General features: G+C 45.9%; 1 protein-coding gene across 1 annotated transcript in view; it reads left to right on the forward strand.

Annotated features, from left to right (window-relative positions):
* LOC131410966 (aldehyde oxidase 1) overlaps nt 1-23,611 on the forward strand; it is a 73,509-nt gene that overhangs the window by 44,742 nt on the left and 5,156 nt on the right. The window contains exons 21-31 of the mRNA XM_058549550.1: nt 762-886; nt 2,300-2,433; nt 3,381-3,468; nt 7,526-7,612; nt 8,953-9,144; nt 10,887-11,114; nt 15,787-15,882; nt 17,787-17,915; nt 18,638-18,712; nt 20,141-20,193; nt 21,411-21,525. Coding sequence (XP_058405533.1) covers nt 762-886; nt 2,300-2,433; nt 3,381-3,468; nt 7,526-7,612; nt 8,953-9,144; nt 10,887-11,114; nt 15,787-15,882; nt 17,787-17,915; nt 18,638-18,712; nt 20,141-20,193; nt 21,411-21,525 — 1,322 coding nt within the window. The remainder of the gene's footprint in view (nt 1-761; nt 887-2,299; nt 2,434-3,380; nt 3,469-7,525; nt 7,613-8,952; nt 9,145-10,886; nt 11,115-15,786; nt 15,883-17,786; nt 17,916-18,637; nt 18,713-20,140; nt 20,194-21,410; nt 21,526-23,611) is intronic.

Below are 23,611 nucleotides of genomic sequence, written 5' to 3' on the forward strand. Positions count from 1 at the left end.
ACCCAGCAGAGGGTTGGGGCATCTCGGTACAGCCTGAGAAGAGCAGAAGTCTAGGTTCCCCACTCAAATGTTGCAGATAAGGATGAGGCCACAGTTTTTTCTGTAGTGTTTGGCTGGAATAGAGTGCTTATTACATAAAAGTTTTCTGTCCTGCTAGATTTCCCCTTTCCTGGTCCTTTGGTTAGAGAAAGTAGGGTTTTCTTGGGGCTTTTTTCTTTCTTTGCCTGTTGGTGTTTTTGGATTGTTGGCTTCTCTGGCACCAAGTCTAGGATGTTGAAGCAAACAAAAACTGCAACAACAAAGCCCACTGAACTCACCATTGTGTCTTTGCTTGGGTCCCAAAGTCCCTAGCTGGTCTGCCCGTCTCTCTGCCTTTCAGAATCTTCTTATGTTTCTTTTATACCTAACGTCCGATGTTATTAGCTGTAAGTAGCAGAAGGAACAGGGTAAGTACATCTCCTCCATCTTGTCTTGGAACTGGAAGTGTCCTCGCCATAGTATTTTGAGTCTGGAAAGTCACACACCCTTCCCTAGAATTCTGTGACCTACTGTATTGGCAGCAATGACAGAGTCCCCTACAGGACTCTACATCAAATCTGCATCTATAATGAACGCTGACTGTTGTTGGTGGCCCTTCACTGTGCAGCCTCCTGTCCCAGCGAAGCAGCATCACTGGACTTTCTCCGTAATGGGATAACGGCTGGGGGACACCACCTGTCCTCTCTGACAGCCTCCTTGACTGGTGTACTTTCCTGTAACAGGTGAAATACATGTGGGAGGTCAAGAACATTTCTATATGGAAACCCAAAGCATGCTGGTTGTTCCCAAAGGAGAGGATCAAGAAATAGATGTCTACGTGTCCACACAGTTTCCTAAATATGTACAGGTAACATGGAGCTGCTGTGGAGGGAACATGGCTAAATGATTTCTGCCAGCAAAATATACCAGGAGCAATTAGAGACAAAAGTGTCATTTCAGAGACAGAAGGAATTTGGAGTATTAATAAGCAATCCATTTGGGTATTAATAGCCATACAATTGCAAAGCTTTTAAAAGAGTATAAAAGTAGGGGCCTCTTGTTTGTGGATTTGTAACTTTAAAACCAATTATGGAATCAGCAGGTCTCTTTCTGTACTCTTGCCACTACTAAGAATACAAAGAAGAAAAAAAAGAGGAAAGCCTGCCCTCCAAAGCTTATAGAACCTAACTCACATGAAGCAGTTGGGAAACATTTTGAACAGAATGCAACCAAGTACATAATCAGCTACATTAGAATTTACAGAGGTGGAAGAATTAAGAGAATAAGGATTTGCTGGGTTCTAGAATCATCCATAAGTCCCATGAAGACCAAGACTTCAGTTTGGATTTATAGTGAGAGTGAGGTTTGTCTAGACAGTGAGAAGAGAGGCCATTTCCAGGCAATTCCACACCAAGAGCAAATGCCACTCGTTCGTTCATTCATTCCCTCGTCCCTTCTGCAAACATTTATTGCCTGTGTCCTATGTATCAGGCAGCATGCATGTAAGAAAGAGGAAACGCACAAAGATGCCCACGCTGGAACGGAGGATGCATTTGGGGGGCCTAGTTTAAGCGTCAGGGTGAAAGTACAGGGCAGAAAGCAGAGGGGTCTTGATTCAGTGGGTCATAAGGAACCAGTGTCGTGACCAGAGCAGGTGGGAATGGGGGAGTGTGGAGACTGAGGCTTTTAGAAGGCGGAACAGTAAGAAGGGCCTGGCAAGCCCCACCCTAGCCCTGTTCTGCTCCTCACGCCTGGCGTGACGTTGAGCCCATCACTTCACCCCTCTGGGGTCCCCGTCTATATAAATGCCCTCTAAACAATAGGATGGCAAAGAAGAGCAAGGCCTGCATCCGGGGAAGACCCGCTGGCCAACTTCAGCAGGAATCCAAATGGGAGGTGAGAAGAACCTGCAGGGAGACAGGAGGATGCAGGGAAAGACCCCAACATCTCACTGCTTCAGGAAACACACCCCTAGGGATCAGTGTGGAAAGGACACTTGGGTGTGGTTCACAGGGAAAATTTTTAAAAAGTTATTAACACAAAAACATCTCATTGATATTGAAAGGACTACTTAATGTTAGTGATAGTTTTGGCAATGTCATTATAGCCAAATACCACTGAGACCAGGCATGGATGCATGCCCAGGTCATTGGAAATCATCCCGTTATTAGTATAAGCACACAGTTTGTGTAGCATGGGCGTTATGGAACCAATGGGCCAGGGCTGTCCCCCTCCCTTGCTACGGGTGGGTCAGATTAACAAAAACTGTTACCCTTCACAGGACATAGTGGCTTCGACCCTGAAGCTCCCAGCTAACAAGGTCATGTGTCACGTAAAGCGTGTTGGTGGGGCGTTCGGGGGAAAAGTGATCAAAACTGGCATCATGGCGGCCATCACCGCATTTGTCGCAAACAAGTAAGTGGAGAAAATCTGCTAAACAGACAAAAAACAAAATGAGGTCATGCTGAATATTCACAACATAGGGGTTAAGGAGGAAGAATCTGGGTCAAGATTATTTAAAATCACGTATAATATACAAATACACCAAAAAGCTGCCAGCTTATTACAACATCTTTATCTTATACTGTCAAACTACATACTATAAGAAACAGAATGAGAATCAGTTACTGAAAAAAAATTAAAACTGCAGTAAAAATACTGTAATACCTGGAGAGTAGACAGAAACAGGTCTTGAAAGGATAGGAGTTACTTGTAAGATATATATCTCAAAAGTTTTATATATTTGTATATATGTTTGAATTCATATTCATATATTCATATCATATATATTTTTTCCCTTGATTGAAATGGAGATTTTGCTTTCGTTATGCTTACTTTTATTTGTATTACCATTTTCCTTTGAGAATCTCAAAACATTCCCATAGGAAATTGTCTTTGGAGCAGGCACACCTAGAAGGCTTAATTTCTCTGCTGAGTAATGTAGGTCAGTTCCTGTGTCCATGACACAAAAGACCCTGATTCCAGACCTGTCCTCTCAGGGAGCACTTGGCAGGCAGAGACGGCTTGAGTTCCTCCGTTTGTAACCAGTCTATACTGTGGCCTTGGGACTGTTCGCCTATGGCAGAGGCTGTTCCCACAGTGGAAAATACCCCCCAAGCAATACCCTGGAGCCTCTGGCACCCAAGAGCCCCCCTCCCATAATTAGTGAATGCCAGGCGTTGTGCCCTAACCCAGCAGGAGGGAGACCACAGTGTAGGCCTGAGATCAGCACAGCTGGGCTCAGGGAGTAGTTCTGTTAGGTGTGCGGACACCGCTCAGGCTCTCACCAGGTGTTATATAAACACCAGGTAATACCTATTTAGTGAAAGAGTTTACCTTTCTTGCTTTCTTTTCTGTTTTAGACACGGTCGTGCAGTCCGCTGCATTCTGGAACGAGGAGAAGACATGTTAATAACTGGGGGCCGCCACCCTTACCTTGGAAAGTACAAAGTGAGTAGAGGAAGAAGGGGGGCGGAAAGGATTCATGTTGTAAGTAGGACATTCCGTAAGTGCAGGGCGCAGCATTTGGCTACTCTCCAATGGGGACTAACAATGAGCAAATCAACCAATTGTGCTTCCATGGAACTTTCCATTCCTTGTGCTGATTGTCCAGTGAAGCTTTTCTGCTTTGCTCAAAGATGTCAGTTTGTGAAGAGTACTAGCTGGTATTGGCTGGTGCAGAGCAAATAACCGGAAAACATGTGAGGATATGCATCTGTGAAAGTAGATCTCAGAACTGTACTGTTCACAGAAACTTTAACAGCAGAATAATTCCCGTAACAACAGTGTTACATCAAATTGCAATTATTTGCCAACAGGTTCCTCATTTTTCAATATATCAAGAGTATTTTTGTAAAACTCTGTCCCAGAAATTCCTAGAAAAATTTCCTTAACAGAAAATAATTATTTTTTGCTTTATAAGCAATAAGTTTACTTGTCAGAATGGGCTAACTGCTATAAGAAACAACTAAAAACTCTCAGGGACTTAAACCTTTATTGTGTTGTTTTTTGCTCACGTGACAGCCCAGTGTAATCAGTGGGAGTTGGGGAAGGGGAGAGGAGAGGACCCTGCTCCAAAAAATCATTCGAGGACTCAAGCTTTTACCATCTAGTAATGCCACCATCATCCCCTCGGACTGCACTGTCCAGTATGGAAGACACGAGGCACATATGGCTATTTAAACTTTAACTACATTAAAGAAAATTAAAAATTCAGTTCCACAGATGCATTAGCTATATTTTAAGTGCTCAGTAACTACATGTGGCTAGTGGCTGCATATTGGACGTGCAGGTGTAGGACATTGCCATCATCACAGAAAGTTTTACGGATAGCACTGCCCTAGGGACTCCGAGTCTTGTACTGGACCTTCTGCAAAGGGCAGAAGACAAGGGGAGAGAGAGAGCAGGAGTGTTGTGTGAGAGATGTTTCAGGCACCAAGCCTGTAAGTGTGGACCTTGCCTCTATCCACATGTTACTGGCCAGGACTTTGCCACTTCACTGCAAGGGAGGCTGGGAAATGTAGTCTCCTGTGTGCCCAGGATTCGTTGAACACAGCATTGTCTCTTCCACAACTGGTGTACCTGCATACATATTTTTAAAAGATAACAAATGTGTCTATTTCACCTCACATTCACTCTAAGCTATGTTTTGAATTTGCTTTAGTTCAGCAAAGATTTATTAGAGTGAACTTTGTCCTGACAGAGATTACATTTTGGGAGTTGAGGGGGAAATAAGACTTACACACATGATGTCATTGTGAAAACAATAATCTGGGCACAGAGTAAACCTTTGGGGAGAGACGAATATGAGCTTGAGTATGTACAGGAGACATCTTAGAGAAAGTGACACATAGATGGCCTTCAGGAATGGATGGCAGAAAGAGGGCGTCCAGGTGGTGAGAGGAGGAGGAGCAGATATGCAGCAGTGGGAGGAACATGGTGTGTTTGATCAGGGCAGGAGTAGGAGAGACGGAAGAGAGCACAGAGTGCTTACTGAAGAGGGGTGCAAACGAGGATTGGTCAGGTTAAGTGGTGCAGACTGAGAGGAGCCTGGAGTCCCAGGATGGGGGTTTAACCTTGATCTCACGAGAGAGAGTGAGACTGAGCAGATGCTTGACCAGTCAAGTGTCGTAACCAAACATGGGTGCATCGGGGAGGGTGATATGATGGCACCAGGCCATCTGGGGAGGAGAGAGGGTGGAGGCAGGCAGACCACCAGGAGGCAGCTGATGCAGTCAGACATGAAGCTGTTGGGGTGTGAGCTATGATAGCAAGATGCAGAAGAAGAGACGGGTCCAAGAGCCATGATAGTATGAAATAAAAGAGGAGTTGGTGACAAACTTGGCCAAGTACAATGGGGACTAGAACCACTAACATGATTTGGAAGTTTCTAGTATAAAGAGCCAAGTTGCAAGGAAGAACCAACCTGGAGGGACAACGATGAGCTTGTTTGTGTAAATGTTGGGAAAGAAGTGACAACAGGACATTTAAGTAGAAATGTCCTTCACCAATATGGGATTTTATTGAAAGGACTGGATTATAGTTATGGAAGCTATCAGCATACCAGGGATTAAAACTATGAGAAAATAATGTTTTCTAATGGAGAGTAATGTGAGGACAGTAGATAATAATATTTATGATAGTAATATTAATAATTTATATTTAGAACACAAGCTATGTTTTAGTCACTTACCTATTAGTTTCCATGCATTGTCTTATTCATGGCCACTTCACAGATAGTCAGAGAGGCTGTATAGCTTGCCTGGATCGCAGAGCCAGCACTCCAGCACAAACTGCTGGAGTTCAGAGGCCGTGCCCTTGACCACGACTTTGGTTTGAATTTGGTTCCGTTTAACAAAAATCATTAAAGGGAACTGTAATAAGTTCAGAGATAGTGAAGCAGAGCGCAGCCAGAAAACAGGGGTATTGGATACACCTTAAAGGCAAGGATGATATTTATTTGAAAGACCTCCAGCAACACCAAATGCTGCTGGGAATTTTCATTGGATTTGGCCCTATGAGAAAACTGTATGGAGTACACTAGGAGCAGGCCACTGGATGCGGAGATTAGGGGGTTAGGTGGCTTTGAGGGAGAAGGTTTGGGTAGATATGTGAGGATGGGAGCCAGAATCCAGGACCTGTGGCGAGAAGGAGAGGTCAAGAAATAGGCAGTTGGTTTGCGTTAGGAGGAGAGAAAAGGATTGGTAGATGAGTAGTGATGAATGGACAGGAGGAGTTTTTGTTTGTTTTGGTTTTATATCTTTCTCGACCTTTCCTTTTTTATTATTATTTTTAGTTGTGGCAAAATACACACATAAAATTTCTATCTTAACCATTTCTTAGTATACAGTTTGGTGGCATTAGTACATTTAGATTGTTGTGCAACCATCACCACCCTCCATCTCTGGAATTCTTTTCTTCTTGTAAAGCTGAAACTCTGCACCCATTCAGCAATAACTCCCCATTCCTTCCTCCCCATGGCCCCTGGGGACCACCGTTCTACTTTCTGTCACTGGGAATTTGACTATTCTAAGTACCTCAAATCAATGGAATCAAACAGTATTTGTCTTTCTGTGTCTGGCTTATTTCACTTAACATAACTCCCTGAAAGTTCATCCCTGTTGTAGCATGTGTCAGAATTTCCTTCCTTTTTAAGACTGAATGAAATTCCATTGTTTGTACATTCCACATTTTGTTTATCCATTCATCCATCAATGGACACTGGGTTGCTTCTACCCCTTGACTATTGTGAATGAGGCTGCTATGAACATAGGTGTACAAACATCTCTTCGAGACCCTTCTTTCAGTGCTTTTTGGATAAATACCCAGAAGCGGGATTACTGGATCATATTGTAGTTCTATTTTTAATTTTTGAGAAACTTCCATATTGTTTTCTATAGCAGCTGCACCATTTTCCTTCCCACCAACAGTGCACAAGGGTTCCAACTTCTCCACATCCTCACAAACATGTATTATTTTCTGTTACTGGTGGGTTTTTTTTATAGTAACCATGCTAATGGGTGTGAGGTAGTATTTTGTGGTTTGGGTTTGTGTTTCCCTAATGATTAGTGATGTTGAGCATCTTTTCATCTGCTTGTTGTACATTTTTATCTCTTCTTTGGAGAAATATCTGTTCAAATGCTTTGTCCACTTTTTAGTCAGGGTGTTTGTTTTTTTGTTGTTGAGTTGTAGGAGCTCTTTATAGACACTGGATATTAACCCCTCTCCAATATATGATTTGCAAATATTTTTTCCCATTCTCTAGGTTGCCTTTTCACTCTGTGATTGTGTCCTTTGATACATGGAAGTTTTTCATTTTGATGTAGTCCAATTTATCTATTTTTTTGTTTCACTGCCTGTGCTTTTGGTGTCATGTCCAAGAAATCATTGCCAAATCCAATGTCATGAAGCTTTTTTCTTGTATGAGGAGGGTTCACAAGTGACAAAGTAAAAGTTAGAGAGATGTGGTCCCCAGCACCAGTATCTAATGTCAGTTCTCTTTCCCCAGGCTGGATTCATGAACGATGGCAGAATCTTGGCCCTGGATGTGGAGCATTACAACAATGGAGGCGCCACCCTGGATGAGTCACTATTTGTAAGACTTTTAAGGAACAAGTTCACATGCTGGAGTGTTACATAGAATGATTTACTGATAAAATGTTCAATAGTTAAATAATATTTAATTATAAAATCATAAAGGCCCTTATTGCAGGGATAGCCGTGTGTTACTGGTGCCTCCAGAGTGAGCCCAGAGATATTGGTGAAGTCTGTGTCTGTGTGTTATCTCCATGTTTCCTATACTTAGATCTCTTTTCCCAAATGCAAGCATTAGATCTCAACCACAGTGCTATTGACATTCTGGACTGGATAATTCTTTGTTGTGGGGGCTGTCCTGTGCATTGTAAGATATTTACCAACATCCTAACCTCTACCCAGCAGATGTCAGTGGCACAGCTACCCTCCAGTCTGATGAATGAATGACAAGTATTGGATATACTAGAATATATGAGGAAGCTATTTGGTTTAAAACTAATTTGCCTGACCTTGTTTTTCCAAAAAGGTCTGATGTGGCCTGTTGAGCATGCGTTGTACATCTGCTTTAAACATTTCCCATGTCCCAAAGACAAGAGTGATGCCCTTAAAGATAGAGATATAGCTTCCCCCCCATATCGCCATTTCTTTAAGGATAAGCATCTCTTCCTGGAAACTAAGGATTAATTACTGAATTGCTGTTCTCGCCTTATGACCACTGACTTGCTGCGCCAGCTAAGGCATCTCACGACAGTAGTAGAAGAGAGATTCCTGTCATACGTGATGTAGTCTCCTTGTTCCAAGATGGTATATAACCACTCTGTACCCCACTACTTTGGTGTGCTTCCTTCCTTGGGGAAGGAGGCCTCCCAGCCTATAGTCCTCAGACCTGACTCATAATAAACTCACTTCAAATTTTGATTTATAGATTATTTGTGTCAACAAGTCTTAACAACGAAAAATGTCTCCAGACATTGCCAGATGTCCTAGGAGAGAGAGGGGGCAAAATTGCCCCTAGTTAACCAACGCATTACACCAAATGCCAAGACATTTTTTTCCTGTTTTCCAGGATATTGTATTCATTATGTTCTGTAGACCCAGTGTTTAGGGCCTATGGATGCTTCAAAGGTTTTTGGAAACGTTTGAAACCTGGAAAAAATGCATTAGCCTTAAAATATGAAAATAAAAAATAATGATTTCAAAAGATAAATTATTCAAACCCTTAAAAATTATTTTATAGCAAAAATTCATTTAACTGGGGACGTGGGTCTGTTTTAGCCTGTGTGATATGATATGGAGAGGGTCAGTTGGTCATTTCTGGCCTGGATTTGGTCTGAGGTCTCAGGATGGTAAACAGGTACGGGAGGATGAGGGTCTTATCACATCGACTCTGGATTTCCTCAGGTGATAGAAATGGGAGTTCTGAAAATGGAAAATGCTTACAAGTTTCCCAACCTGCGCTGCCGGGCCCGGGCGTGCAGAACCAACCTTCCATCCAACACGGCTCTGCGCGGGTTTGGCTTCCCTCAGGCGGGGCTGATCACCGAATCCTGCATCACAGAAGTCGCAGCCAGATGTGGGTTGTCCCCTGAGAAGGTAATGCTGAATTAGTCTCACACAGGAAAGGCCTCGAATTCCAGCGGTGGGAGGGCCATGGGGGTCATGCAAGTTAAGGAATTTGAGATCCAGAGGGGTGAAACGATTTGCTGAGGGAACCCAGCTGACTAGTTAATACAGAGCCAGGACTCCACAGTGCGGAAGTCCTGATCTTACTCGGGCTCCTTCCCCAACATCCTGGAGACAGAGGATCTCGAGGAGTGAGCGTTGCATTCTAACGTGTTTAGTGAGAAGTCTCCACGGGTTGGGGGCGTAACTGCTGCCAACAAGTTCTGTTGAACCCTCGTTCCCTGCTTCCTTAACATCTCAGGCAGCTGTCACAAGGTTTCAGTCATTTCAGTTACTGAAATCTTCTCCTGTCTGTTCTTTAAGTCTCTGTCCCAATTTCATTCATTAACAAGCTCTGTTCCCTTCCCTGCGCCTCTTCCACCCGGAATCCTGGAGTGGAGTTAGGGTGGGAGACGCCAGGTGTGCTCTCACCCCTGCTCCCTCTGCTGTGGTGCTGGGGTTGGGGGAGAGAAGGACCAGAGAAAACAGCATCTCCCCAGCCAGCTCTCTGTCCTCTCCTTGGTTCGCTGTAGCCACTTTTCAAGCAAGGTGTCTGGGGCTCCATCTCTGCTAGCTCTCTCAGCAATCGACAGCCCCCTGTGAGGGCGGGCTAATCTCCCAGTGGCCCTCAGCTGGCACCTCAGGCAGAGTTCCCTGATGGCCATGCCTCTTTGCCCCCTGCTGTAGCAATCCTTGGAAAGCCCCAGTCCCCAGTTCCTCTACCCTCTCCCTCTCCAACATTGGACTCTGCGGCCATAGGCAGGAGCCATCTTCTTTATGTCTCTTGAACTTGTGGGGGGCCCTTGCCCCTCCCTTCCTGGCCATCTCATCACAGCCTCTGTCCCTGACATTGTGTCACTTTTGGTAGCACGAGGGAAGAGAGCCAGGTAATGATCTCCCTTCATCCCGGGAAAGTTAGAGGAGACAATAGGCACCCTTAAAAACACTACTCCCCCAGTGCCACAGCTCGGTAATTTCCAGTCTTCCTTTTATACTGATCGGGGAATGTTTTTTGGGGGGATGGGGAGAGTACATGTCTGTAATGGCCCTGTCAGCTTGGGAGGTCACTGGCCACACTGCTGAGAGTTTTCTCAACCGAGAATGTGAGGTACTTGGCACCTTTAGTTCTCGGCTGGAGGCATAAGTCCCCAATTCTGGGAATTCAGAAAGAATTCTACTCACGGCTTCAGGTGTCTGCGATAGAATCTTTTAATTTGTTCTTTGTCCTAGTTATCGATTATATTTAAACAAACTCTCCTATCTTCCTGTTTGGGAAGTGAGTGGTCTTATCTTGCCCCAGCATCTGAATGATCCAAATCCCGTAGCTTATGTGGCCTGGAGATTAAGTTCAGGATGACCTTCCAACAGACATTCACAAATGCAACTAGAATTAAGTGTGCTGGACTGGGTTGAGTTACATAAGACATATAAGGAAAGCATTCCTTCCTTTGAACTTACACAAGAGCAGCACAGAAAGCGTGTAAGTGCTAACATATTTGATAGAGGCTCCGATCAGGGGAAGATGAGACCATTATGCATGGGCAAAGGCTTCAACAAGGAGTAATAGCACTCAGTCTGGGCCTAATAGGGTGAGCAGAATTTGACTAGGAGGACGTGGATGGAAGAGACTAGGTCTGCCCGCTCCCCCCACCTTTCAGTCTCTTCTTTTGCAGGTCCGAACGATAAACATGTACAGTGAAATTGACCAAACACCCTACAAACAGGAGATTAATGCCAAGAATCTGATCCAGTGTTGGAAGGAATGTATGGCCAAGTCTTCCTACCCCCTGAGGAAAGCGGCCGTGGAAAAGTTCAACTCAGAGAACTACTGGAAGAAGAAAGGGCTGGCCATCATCCCCCTGAAGTATCCTATTGGTCTTGGCTCAGACGCTGCTGGTCAGGTCAGTTCTCCATATGGACACATCAACAGGCGTTGAGGAAATTTCCATTACTGTGGAAAGCCATATGGTTGCAATACCTGATTGTCACCCTCACCAAAGTTGTGCTCAATCGAACTAGCTTTTCTCCAGGGGAGACGAGAGCTCCTTTGCCCTCGTCCCCAGGGTTGGTGACAAGCATTCTTGGGGGAAATCAGGAGACCTGGTGTCTACTCCTGGCCCTGGCATTAAGCAGCTGAGTGACTCGCTCTGGGCCCCAGATTGCTCGAGTGTGAAGTGAGAAGGTGGGAGCGATGGCCACCAAGACTCCTCCTGCAGCCGCTCTGTGATTCTGTGTCGCTGGACCCAGAAATAGAAACAGGAAGCCGCCAGGCATTTGGTGCCCCTCCCCTTTTTGGTGGGTTGTGAACTAAACCCAGAAAAGTAAATCATTTAAATACACTTTTTTAATGACGCTTTTTAGGAGTTTTTTCAGCGTGTGAAATGAAGACTGGAAATCCGTTCTTGTTTAATTTCTGTAACTGATTAATAAATTCCCTGCTTGGTTGCTAAACCCCGCTTGCTGTTTCCACCTCTTCATTCCTGAATGAAACGTACCCCAAACAGCTGGTGCTCTGCTCTGTTCTTGCTCTTTGTGCAGCAGTGACGTGGGACCCCTAGTATCTACATTCTTACACATATGTATGTGTGTGTATATGTCTGTGTCCATAAGATGGCAGAGCCTCAAAACTGTTGTCACTCCCCTTTGCAGAATTCACACCTTTGGCTGAGCCATGAGGAAGGTATGCTGAGAGAGAGAATGGGGACCAATGGGGTGGGGCTGTAAGGAGCCCTCGGGTGCAAGCTGGGTGCTGAGGGAGCAGAGGAGGCCAGGAAAGGCGGGCGGGAGGGTCCTCTCCCCTCTCCCATAGCCGTCCTGGTTCAGCGTTGGCGGCATCACTGGAATGTCTTCGTGCAGCTTGACTGCAGGCAGGTGATGGCTCAGAGGCGCAGTGTAACAACACACGTGCTGATCCTGCTGCAGCCTCCCCACTCCTCGCCTGGTGACGATGGTAAAACAGCGCAGAGCCGTGTCCTCACCTGCAGTTTCCCCAGATGAGGGCGGCCGTCAAGAGGCTGTGGTTGAGGAATAAAAGCGAAAACAGGTTATTAAACGGGAAAGGAAAGGGGGAAGCTTCCACCAGAAAAGGGTTTCTGAGCAGTGACTCTTGGTACGCAATTTGGGTAAACTGATGAGCTGGCAGCTAGCAGAGGCGTCGGGCTGGGCCATCTGTCCTTGAGCACACTGGCCGGGATCTTCGGGGAAACACTCCCCTCTGATTATGGGTCTCCTGGCAATCCTGGGCCTTAGACTGCGGTAGACACGGCAGGCCGTCTCTGTTTAACGGCTGCCATCACTTGCTGTCTGGCCTCTACAGTAGACCGAGTCTGTCCCATTTCCCTCATCAGAAATTTCTCAAAAGTAGATAAAAAATAACAGTAATTACTGTGCCCCTACTATGTTTTAAGTGCTTTTAGATTTTATCTCATCGACCCTCAGGGCAGCCTGTAAGATTTGGATCCTTAGTGTAGAGGTGAGAACACTGAGGCTCGGAGCTTAGATAACTTGCCCAAAGTCCCACGTCTGGTGGGCGACGGGGCCGGGGCTAGAACTCGGGTCTGAGAGGCTCCAGAAGCGGTTCTTCCTCAGCTACGTGGAGCTGCCTCCCCACGGCGCTTGTGGGCGGGAACGGAGGTGGATTCCGCTCAGCTGGGAGGAAACTAGACAGTAGCCGGCAGTACAAATTCATTCTCAGAGGTGCGGAGGAGCTCCCCCGACACCCCACCGCCCCTCCCATCCTTCCCCAGAAACCAGCTTCCTCGCCTACAACATGTGCTTAGGGCCCAATCCAGGAGTTTGGGATCAGTCAAGCTGCTTCCTGGAAGCCGTGTGCTGAAAGACTCTATTCTGAACCAAACCGAGTAGAGCAGGGACTAGAAACGATCCTCAAGCACCCTCTGTGTATGAGGCCGTGGCCTGGGTGGTTTGTCGTCTCCCAGTTCGTGTAGCCTCCGTCTCATCTCTGTTGGGCAGGTGTGATTCTATGTCATAGGAGGGGAAACGGAGGCCCCTTGAGGTTTGCTCTCTTGCCCGAGGACATCCGGTTAGTGAGTGACGGCACAAGGATTCGACTTCAGGACTGTGCTCCACAGCTGAGGGGTCAGACATCCCTCACCTGTGCCATGTGTCCTTCTAGACCATGAGCCCGGAAGGACACACGGTGTCTGATTGGCCCTGTCCTCCCACTGCCTTGATGCCGCACCAGGACAGAGCAGGCACTCCCGTGTTTGAATGGCTGAGGAATTTTGGGAATCTGTGGGACCAAAGCAACCTTCTCTCCAATACCAGCAGTCACTGCTTGAGGATTTAAATTTCACGCACTAAGTCCCCGGTTTGTATTGGAGAAGCATCTGTTCCCACGCGCTAGTTGTGCCAGTTCCGTAGACGAAGCTTTGTGGAATTATCGTTTGTGGCGCTAACAATGAACCATCCAGTGCTGCCACTTAACTGAACCGAATTTGACATTTTGAATGGCCCCAGGAGATTGCAGCAGCTCATGGAACAAATTACTCCGCAGTCTCCGTTAGAAATGCTGCCCTGGACACTCAGGCAGAGCGCTGTTGCCAGCAGGGTCACAGAGTGTAGGAAATGCACAGTCCACTGTAATTGTAGCTCAGTCACCAAGAGTTTCACCCTCAAGCAACTTCTGAATTGCTTGCAGAGCCAAGGAAGCCAAATGCAGAGTTTTTGAGTTTAAGAAACAGATAGAATGGCTACGCCATTGCAAATTCATTTATCAACCTTTTATTGAGCACTTACTATGTGTGAGCTACTACATTGCGTTCCAAGGGAAGCCTTGGGACACGGTCCTTCCTGTCAGGGCTCCCATTCTAGCAGAGTACAATGAGGTGCCATACAGTGGGGCCCAGGAGCAGCCATCGCAGCTGGCATCACCTGGCATCTGATGGCAGCCCCAGGGCCGCTGACTCTGGGCTCTCCATGGAGGATGCCACTTCTTGTCTTTACTGTTTTGAGGATAAATGGCCAGGAGCACAGAAAGCCTTCCCAGGAATGATGTGTCCCCAGAAAGCAAAACACACCCTCCTGCGTCTTCCCAGGCTCTTGGGTGTGATTATCACGGCTGTGATGTCCTCCTCAAGGGTCTAAGATTCTCCCTTGGGCTGTGAATGTGCCTTTGTCCTCAGAGAAAGGGTTCCCCTTTGTCCCCATTGTCCCAATACACCCCTGGTTCACACCTGCCAAGCAGGTAAGTAGATCCCATTTTCAATGTCAAAAGTGTCTTATTTGGAATGACAGAGGCTTCTGCTTGTCATTCACTGGAGTAATGTGAACCTTTGGATACCGATAAATAGGCGATCCTCTAAATGTGGCCCATGGCCCACAGGTGGCTGTGAGGTCCCTCTCGGGGCAGAGAATGGATCTAGGAAGGTGTCCTTCATTTCCTGGGGCGTATCTGGTGATTGACATTGGAGTCCATTGACTTTCACTTATGACCAGAGTTGTTTACAAGGAATCTAAGGGAGTAATTGTCTTACTTAAATTTTAGCTTTGTTAAGTGGGAATTAGCTTGTTACCAGAATTTTCTGAAGGGCCTGCCTTTACAAATCCTTGATGATTGTGTAACTCTGCATAGAAGTGTAGATGTTGAGAAGCCTCGCTGGCAGAGCTCTCCGTGACCCCTGGCTGCCCCAGACCGCGTCTGTGAGGTGGCCACTTCCCAGCTGAGCAGCTGCAAGGGTGTGCCTTGCAGGCCCTGCTGAACCCAGCGGCGCCATCAGAAGCATTTTCTCTGGAACCGGATGCTGTTCATGTTGCTCTTGCCCTGGAGACTCACAGTGAAGCAGCGTCCTTGTTTTCCACAGCCTCCTGGGACGTCTCCACACCCCCCAGCTTAGTAGGGGCAGACTTGACAGGAGGCACGTTCTTATTGATTGTAAAGCACGTTTAGCCCGGAGTGTGGCTGTTTCTGATTACAGCAGCCTTTAATTCTGTTAGTTTCGTTCCTTCTGGATCCCCATGGGGAGCTCTACAGTTAGATAAGACTACTCCCAAGTTCCCCTCCAACTCTAAAGCACTGTCGTTCTGTGCCAAGATGATTTAGGGGGGCTTAGCTCAGTTTACAGGAGGACATTAATGTCTATCTGTCCCACCTTATTTGGTTTTCTGTTTTTCCTTCTCTATAACATGCCTACAACCATGGGAATATGTGTTCACATAAACAACTCTTCCCCCTCTCACTAGCCTATCTGCACTTACCTTTGCATTGACCCTCCTCCAACAAACCCCAAACCTAAATTGTTGTCCACCCTGGTCAGAGGGATCCTTGAGGGCACCAGTGGTCTCAAATGCCTACTGAGGAAATAGTAGCTTAAGGAGCATCGTCCTGCCCCAATTCAAAGCCGTCCAGCGACAACCTGGTCTCTTGTGGGGGGATCATGAGGCAGCCCCTGCTCTGCTCTGCTCAGCCCTCTCAGGGTGATGGGAGAAGCATCTATGTGTATGTGGGCAGAGAGTGGAAAGAAAAGGAACATTTCAAGGGAAAGTGTAATTGACAAGCATATGATAATATCCGTCAGAAAGATCATGAAACCGTTGTCATCTTTTTTTGCTTAGGCTGCTGCCCTGGTTCACATTTATCTCGATGGGTCTGTGCTGGTGACTCACGGTGGAATCGAGATGGGGCAGGGTGTCCACACTAAAATGGTCCAGGTAAGAATGCAGATAATTGGGTTAAGGTGGGTTTGTGCTTGTAGACGTGTGTGTGAGAGAGAAACTGTGGATGTACACTTTCTGTTCCAAAATAAAAAGGGTAGGAGACTTTAGCCTTGACAGCTTAGGCTGTTAGCGCTATTAGCAGAAACTGGTAAACAAGCCAGTTTTATAACTGACCCTCCTAAAAATGCAGCAGAAGAGTCTCAGGCTGTCTTATCACTAAAGCAGGTTGGGTGTCTGTTTGCTGCTTTCCTTTGGATATAGTAACAAGAGTGTTGTCTTTTTTGAACCTTTGCTGGGTAATAAAAAGATATGTAAATTCTGTTGTGTTGCTTATTTCTTGCCCTTTTTATAGTAAGAACACTGAACAATTGATAAAATAAATCACAATTGATATTTCTAACCAAACTTTACCAATTTTCTTTTGGCTCATTTACTTTAGATAATTAGCTACTGTTTCTATTTTGCTAATCATAATAGTAATATTACAGATTATAGAACATTTGGAAGAGGCAAATAATTAGAAAAATAAAAAAGACCCTGCACAGTTCCGGCACTTCACGATAATCACTCTTTGGGGGTCTTTCCATGTTTTTTTTTCTTTCTCAAAAAATCACTAACATGCTATTTATGTAATTGTGTATCCTGGTTTGTTCACCTCTCCTTACACAGAGTGAGCACTTCCTCCTGTCATTAAGAATTCTTTGCAATCATGCTGTTTAATGGCTGCACGTGGATGTTCGTATAATTTACTTAATCATTCCTGGTTGTTGAACACTTCAACGAATATTTTTGTACATAAAGCTGTGATTGGATAAATGATTATTTTCATAAAATAGATTCCCAGAAATGGAATTACTGGGTCACAGAGTGTGTTTTAAATCATTCAACGCATATTACTAAATTGTTTTCCAGAAGGTATCCGTCTCATTATACCACTAACCAACACTGTATGTTATAGATTGTTAAAAAATCTTAGAAAATTTGATAGGTGAATGATAGTATCTCATTATTGCCTTGATTCGCATTTTCCTGATTATAGAGATATTGAATATATATTTTCTTTCATGTTGACAGCCACTTGAGAGTTGTCTGGTCGTATCTTCCCCATTTTGGGGGTGATACTTCAGTGTTTTCCATGTGGGCCCACCAGAGACCTTTGTGTTCTAAGCTACTCTGTGTAGACGATCTTCTGAAAGCCAATGATGTGGAAGGCATCTGTATGCTTGTGTCCGTGTCGCGTTGTCGGCAAACTCTATTGAGCTATATTGACTGCGGGAAAGAGGAGAATTTTGGATGAGCTGAAGTTAGCAATGCGATGTTGCTCCCAGCACTAAAACAAAGAAGAGCAAAGCAGCAGCTAAGTCATTGTGTTAGCGAGTGGCGCCAGCACCATTTCCTTCTGTGATCAGAAGGATCACAGAAGGAAATCCACTTTTCTGTGGAAAAGCTGCTGCTTTTCCAAGGCCATTGTCCTTGGTCACAAGAGGCACTCTTTTCCTGGAGCATCTCCAGAAATGTGGATAAGGCATGTCCTGTCTGATAAGGTGGGCTTTGCTAGAATTTGCAGAGTGTGGTGGTAGGAGAGGCCTCCAAAGGGCTGATTTCATGATGATGAAGACGTGCGGCATTTCCTCCTGCCTTGGCTTGGGGCCTCGCCTCCTCTTCCTGAGTTATCGCACATAAGAACGTCAGAGAAAAAGATGTGTGCTCAGGGCTTGGAGTCCAGACTAGCGACAGGGTGTTTAGAAAGAGGAGCTTTCGTGGCTGGAGGAATTCATGGTTCTGTCCTCTTGTCCCCTTCGTGCATGAGGGCTTCACACACCTGCTACCGCCTGGGCACGTGCTCGGGTCTATGACTAGGCAAAGTGCTTGAAAAGAAACTGTCTTCTGAAATCCAGGTGGCCAGTCGTGAATTAAGGATGCCGATGTCTAGTGTCCACCTGCGTGGAACCAGCACGGAAACCGTCCCTAATACAAATCCCTCTGGAGGGTCCGTGGTGGCGGATCTCAACGGATTGGCAGTGAAGGTAAAAATCGTGGCAGTGGCCTCCAAATCATTAACCCATCAGGGCCAAGTACGTGGGTGGAGCTCAGAAGATGGTGAGAATGAATCCGGCTCTTATCTCCCTCCAACCCGTCTTGGTGACGCCACCCCCGCCAGCCTAGCGCCAGCCCCTTCTGGGGTCCAGTCAGTGCTGCAGCCCCCAGCGGCTCCCCTGAGCTGGAAATGCCCCCTCTTTTTTCCCTCCCTCCTGACATCTCACTGGTCAGCAGGTCGATTCAGTTCTACTCAGAAATGTCTCTGTGTCTTTCCACTTCCCTGTGGCGGTTACACGGCAGCTGTGGCCCAGACGCGCACCTCCTGCCAGCGCCATCGCAAGGCTCTTCCCTGCGCCCTGGTTTCATCACCTTTCCCCTGGATGCACACTGCCAAGGCGGGCTTTCCCACAAAGTAAATCTGTGCTGAGTTTAAAACAGTGGCCGGTGGTTTGCCAACAGTTTTTCTGTTAGTTCCTGACCTCTCAGCGTGGCTACAAGGTCCCCCTCCCAGGGGCCCATCTTTAAGACCAGCTCACCCTTCATCCACCCTGTGCAAACTTCACATCACCTCCTCCAGGGCTGGTCTCCTCCTTCGCCATATTCCCATGGGTTCTCAAATAAGCTGATGTAATGGCACATGTCATGTGGTTTTGAAATTGGTGTTGGCATGAAATTATGATCATAATTTTAACTAAAAAATAATCCCTAGGATGCTTGTCAAACTCTTCTAAAACGCCTTGAACCCATCATCAGCAAGAATCCTCGCGGCACATGGAAGGATTGGGTGAGAATCACTATTGCTCTGTGTTTCATGTCAGAAAAAAAAGGAGGGGGGAGAGTGAGAGAGAGATGTGAGAATTAAATACTGGTAGAAAGGGCTTTAAAAGGCACTACAGTTACATAGTGATACATAGGGGCCCTTTGGCTCTCGGCATGTGGAAATCTTATCATGATGGTGGAGGAACTGTTACATCTAGGAAAATTCTCTATTAGAGAAAAAGATGGTTCTTCTGTCCTGTTTTAAGCAAGAATTAATTACTGTTTCTTCCTATGGAACCTAGGTATTTTCTAGATAATAGCTGTAAATCTGTTCTCCTTTGTTGGGTTCCACTGTTTCTAAAATGGGAAGAGAACACCAGAATCCTTCTATAAAAGTAGAAATCATGTAAGTGCTCATTTAGAAATAGGAGACCGAGCCATTGGGCGTACATTCCACCAGCAGTGGGCACTGAATGGAATGGAAACACTCCACTGCTTCCTTGGATCTACTTGCAATCTAGTTGGAAGAGAAGACCCACATTCTAAAGTCAGCTGGCAAACTTTTCAGAGTAATAAGTTCTAAAGTACTAGATGGTGTGGAATGAGTATCAATAAAGGCTGGGAGTATGTGTCACGCTGACTGTTCTAGAATGTCACATTAGTAGCATTGGTCTGGAGGAAATAACATTTGGGGAGTCTTACTTAGAAATGGCTCCTGCTATTCCACAGAGTTAGGACTCATTTGATAATTCATATTGTGGGAGCTCTCAATCCTTTCTGGGCGTCTTTATTTCTGCCCTCTGCCTGGGCTGCCTGGGCCCAGGAGGGCTGAGAGAGTCTGGTTGGAGAAAGCTGGAGAGAGATGCAGTGCAAGAGAGTCGGTCCTCCCCTGTTGTGAAATGTTGCCCTTCAGCCTACTTTCTCCTGTAATGGTTGCACTTCTCACCTTTTCCATTCTCAGACTTGGGGACATTTTTCTGTATATTAGTGAACTGTGTGCACTGCAGAGTCAGGAGAACCTTTGGTGTAACTGGAACAGTTTAGCAAAATTATACCCCTCTCCTAAGACTTATGGATACGTGATATTAAAATTAAACATCCAACCACGTGTTGTTTCCCGACATGTTCCATGGTAACGGGCTAAGTCTTTCCAGATGACTTAGTGAAATTCTTCATAAGCAGAACCCACGTTGCCCACTGCAGTCCAGTCTATAGTGTAACACAGCAGGAGTCCTTTATTATGATCAGATGCATTGAGCGACGCTGTCACTGCAAGCAGTGAACCACCAGGCCTGTGGAGATGGAGAATGCTGGGAGGAGTAAATTGCTCCTGGTCCTTCCTAGTTATGACTACTGATGGCTTTCTTGAACAGATAGTAACAGTACAATTGAGGTCTCGGGTGGTTCTTACTCTGAACACGCTCACTGCGTCACGTTCGCTCTTCTTTCACAGGCGCAGGCCGCTTTTGACGAAAGCATTAGTCTCTCGGCAACTGGATACTTCAGGTACAGAGACCCTTCACAACATCCTGTGGAAACCAGCGGTGGGCTCTGGAGGAAGAGTTTCACTTCCGTTTGCAGTTTTGGCAAAAACTGATTTGTACCTTCAGTTAACCCACTGTTAGAAAGAACATTTGGCTGCTACTTAATCCAAATGTCCACAAGGGCTTTTGTTGGGAAAAATAGGCTTGCAAATAAAATGCACCTGAATTGATTCAAGTTGTAGTGGGCAGTTCTAGAGGGTTCTCTAGGAACCCACAGAGTGGTTGACCTTTTGTTGGAAACTCGGTGTATCCCTTAAGTTAAGAAACAAAGGTGAGGAAATGGAAATGAAACCCATAATAAGACAGATACCGTTTCACGCTGTCTAGATTGGCAAAGAATAGCAAATTTGACAATAACTATGTGTTGTCAAGGTGTGGAACAACTAGAACTCAGATGCTTTGGGAAACAATTTATCAAATTATTTTAATGGAGAGTGAAGGCCATCAGACATCAGGGTGATACGGAGAGTCTTACCTGATTTTGTCGCTTTGCCAGTTGTCCTGGGAATCCCAGGGCCCTGGCTGGCTCTCAGGAGTAAGCACTGGAAGCATTGTTCATGGCTCCCTACAGGCTGGGGGGAGCAGAGGAGAGGAGGGTGGAAAGGGCTGGCGAGCTGCTGGCCTGTGCTCCTCTTGTACCAGGTCGTTCACTTAGTCCTTAGAGGAGAGCTGGGAGCAGAGCAGGCCAGGGAGACCAGAGCAGTGGCAAAGAATGAGAGGCAAGGGCCTCATCCTTTACTCAGAGGCTGACTCCTGGAGCTGAAAAGACAGAGGAACGGGCAAGTGCGCACCATTGAAGTGATGTTTGGTGTAAGATGCAGGTTGAATTCCCCAAATCTGATGACAACAGGATTACATGATCCACTATTAGTTGAAAGCAATAGGACAGATAATCATACAGTCAGCAGCTAACTTCCAGGCATAAGGAGTCATTGGTAGGGAGCAATTGGATACTTTTATCAGACAAAGCAAGTTTAATAAGAAAGAAGTAAATGTGTATTTATTCACAGGGTGACTGCGTGCATTATGTGCTGGCCCATCATTGCACAAGTGTCCTCCTCTGCTTTGCTGGGCATAGAAATTGAGCACAGCCCCTAAGGGGTCTGTTTAATCATCATGGTCTGCAATTAGGGGACTTGATTAATTAACAACACTCCTCAAGAATTCTGTTTCCTCCAGGGGTTATGAGGCAAACATGAACTGGGAGACAGGCGAAGGTCATCCTTTCGAGTACTTTGTTTATGGAGCTGCCTGTTCCGAGGTGGAAATAGACTGCCTGACAGGTGCTCATAAGGTCAGTACCAACGGGGAGGGTCTTCGAGTTGTGCCCTAGATACACCTCAATTCCGCATTTGCCGTCAATCTGTGCACCATAGAAACGCCATGTATTTGGCCTAGGGGTAATTTCTCTGTGTCCCCAGAAGGAATAGGAGCTCAGCAGTTGCCTTGGTGCCATGGTTACTCCCATGGAAAATACCAGTGTCCTCTCTTCTTGATTTCCCTGGTGCTTTTACATGGAATCAGGAAAGAAACCGCTTAAAGGAAGAAGCACAGCCTAAAGGGAGCGTCTTGTAGACTGCTGGGACAACCAGAAATCCTGACCTCTTCTGTGAGCTGCCATCATATGACCTTCTTAGAGGAGTTCATGAGCATATCTGCTAACAAGGACCACGGGCCAGCCCGGGGAAGCTAGTGGCCAGCTTTCGATATCTTTTATCCAGCTAGGTCCTGCTCTTTTTGTTTTAAGAGCATCTTTATGCTTTTAAAGGATGCTAGGAGGAGACGCATACACAGACTCATGCTCACACATTCCTCCTTCATGGACTCATGGAGTTTCTCCTCTTGTAGCTGGGCCTTTGGGGGTAAACGAAGCCACTTAACTGGCCACGGTCAATAATAGTAAATGATCGTCAATACGTTAAATGAGACTGTGATACCGTCATAAATGTGATGTGATTATCTGTCCGAAAACCTACCCAGAAGGAAGCTCTAGTTCTTGGTATTTCCAAACGTCCTTTGTGACTACATCATGGACTGTGATCAGGTGTATGTGTTCTTTTAATGTGTCTCCAGCATGTATGTTTTTTAAACTATAATCAACCTAATCTTTGAAATTATTTATATCTTTATTGAACCTGCCCAATCAAGTGTCTGGCTTGTCCAGGTTGTAACTCAGATGAGATCAGTTTTAGGTAACCTTGGATGAGGGCAAAACAATGATTTCTCTAAGCATGGTTTTCACACCAGAGCAGCTGTCCTGTGTTAGGTGTCCGGGAGTTAGGTGTTAGGGAATTTGGTAGAAAGTTCTCTCATGCTGATTTCTGCATTCCTTCTCCTTCAATGAAAAAGTTGGTGAAACTTACTCATTTGGGTTTTCTATATGCCCTTGTTAAGATCTAAGAACAAGGCAATAATTAGCCTTGGTATGAAATTTTAAGGTGTATAACTTACTTAAACAATCTTAAGAGATGTATTAAATAGTCTTATCAGATGCCTTCACAAAAGCTAGGTCTGTAGCTCAGTTTGGGTATCACCCCTAGGCAAAAGGGGGCCCTGCCTGGAGGCTGTTTCTCAGTCATTCTCCTCATGTTGACAGAATTGCTCTTATCCCTGCAAAATTTCCCTTGCTTTAAACTTACAGCTATATATTAGTTATCTATTGCTGTGTAACAAATTACCCCTAAACTTGGCAGCTGAAAATAGCAAATGTGTATTACCTGACACCATTCCTGAGGGTCAGGAGTCTGGAGTGGCTTATCTGGGTGATTCTGGCTCAGGATTTCTCATGAGGTTGCCGTCAAGCAACCATCTCAAGGTGGCTGGAGAACCCGATTCCAAGCTCCCATCCCATGGCTGTTGGCAGGAGGCCTCAGTTTCTCACCAGCTGTTGGCCGGAGGTCTCCACTGTTTACCACATAGACCTCTCTGTAGGTTGCCACAGTGTCCTCAGGACATGAAAGCTGTCAACCCCCATGGGACTTGGTCCAAAGGAAAAAGAGAGAGAGTATGAGCAAGTGAGAGAGCACCCATGACAGAAGCCACAGTCTTTTATAGCCTAGTATTAGGGTGATGCACTGTCACTTCTGCCATACCCTGCTGGTCACACAAACCACCCTGGTAGAGTGTGGGAGGGGGTTCCATAAGGATATGAATACCAGGAGGTGGGGATCCTTGAAGGCCATCTTGGAGGCTGGCTACCACAACCTGGAACATCTCTCTCCAGCCCTATCAAAAGACAATGACAAACGGTAGTAAGTCCACAGCTTTGACACAAAACCTTCACTAACACTGCAGCCTTGAGAGCACCTGCCCTCACCTCCAGCTGAGGCCACTGGTCTCCTGGAAAGCCAGCCTTGCTAAATGGTGTCAAAGAGAACTTG

Source organism: Diceros bicornis, chromosome 10, assembly GCF_020826845.1.
Source record: "Diceros bicornis minor isolate mBicDic1 chromosome 10, mDicBic1.mat.cur, whole genome shotgun sequence".
Classification (NCBI taxonomy): Eukaryota; Metazoa; Chordata; class Mammalia; order Perissodactyla; family Rhinocerotidae; genus Diceros; species Diceros bicornis.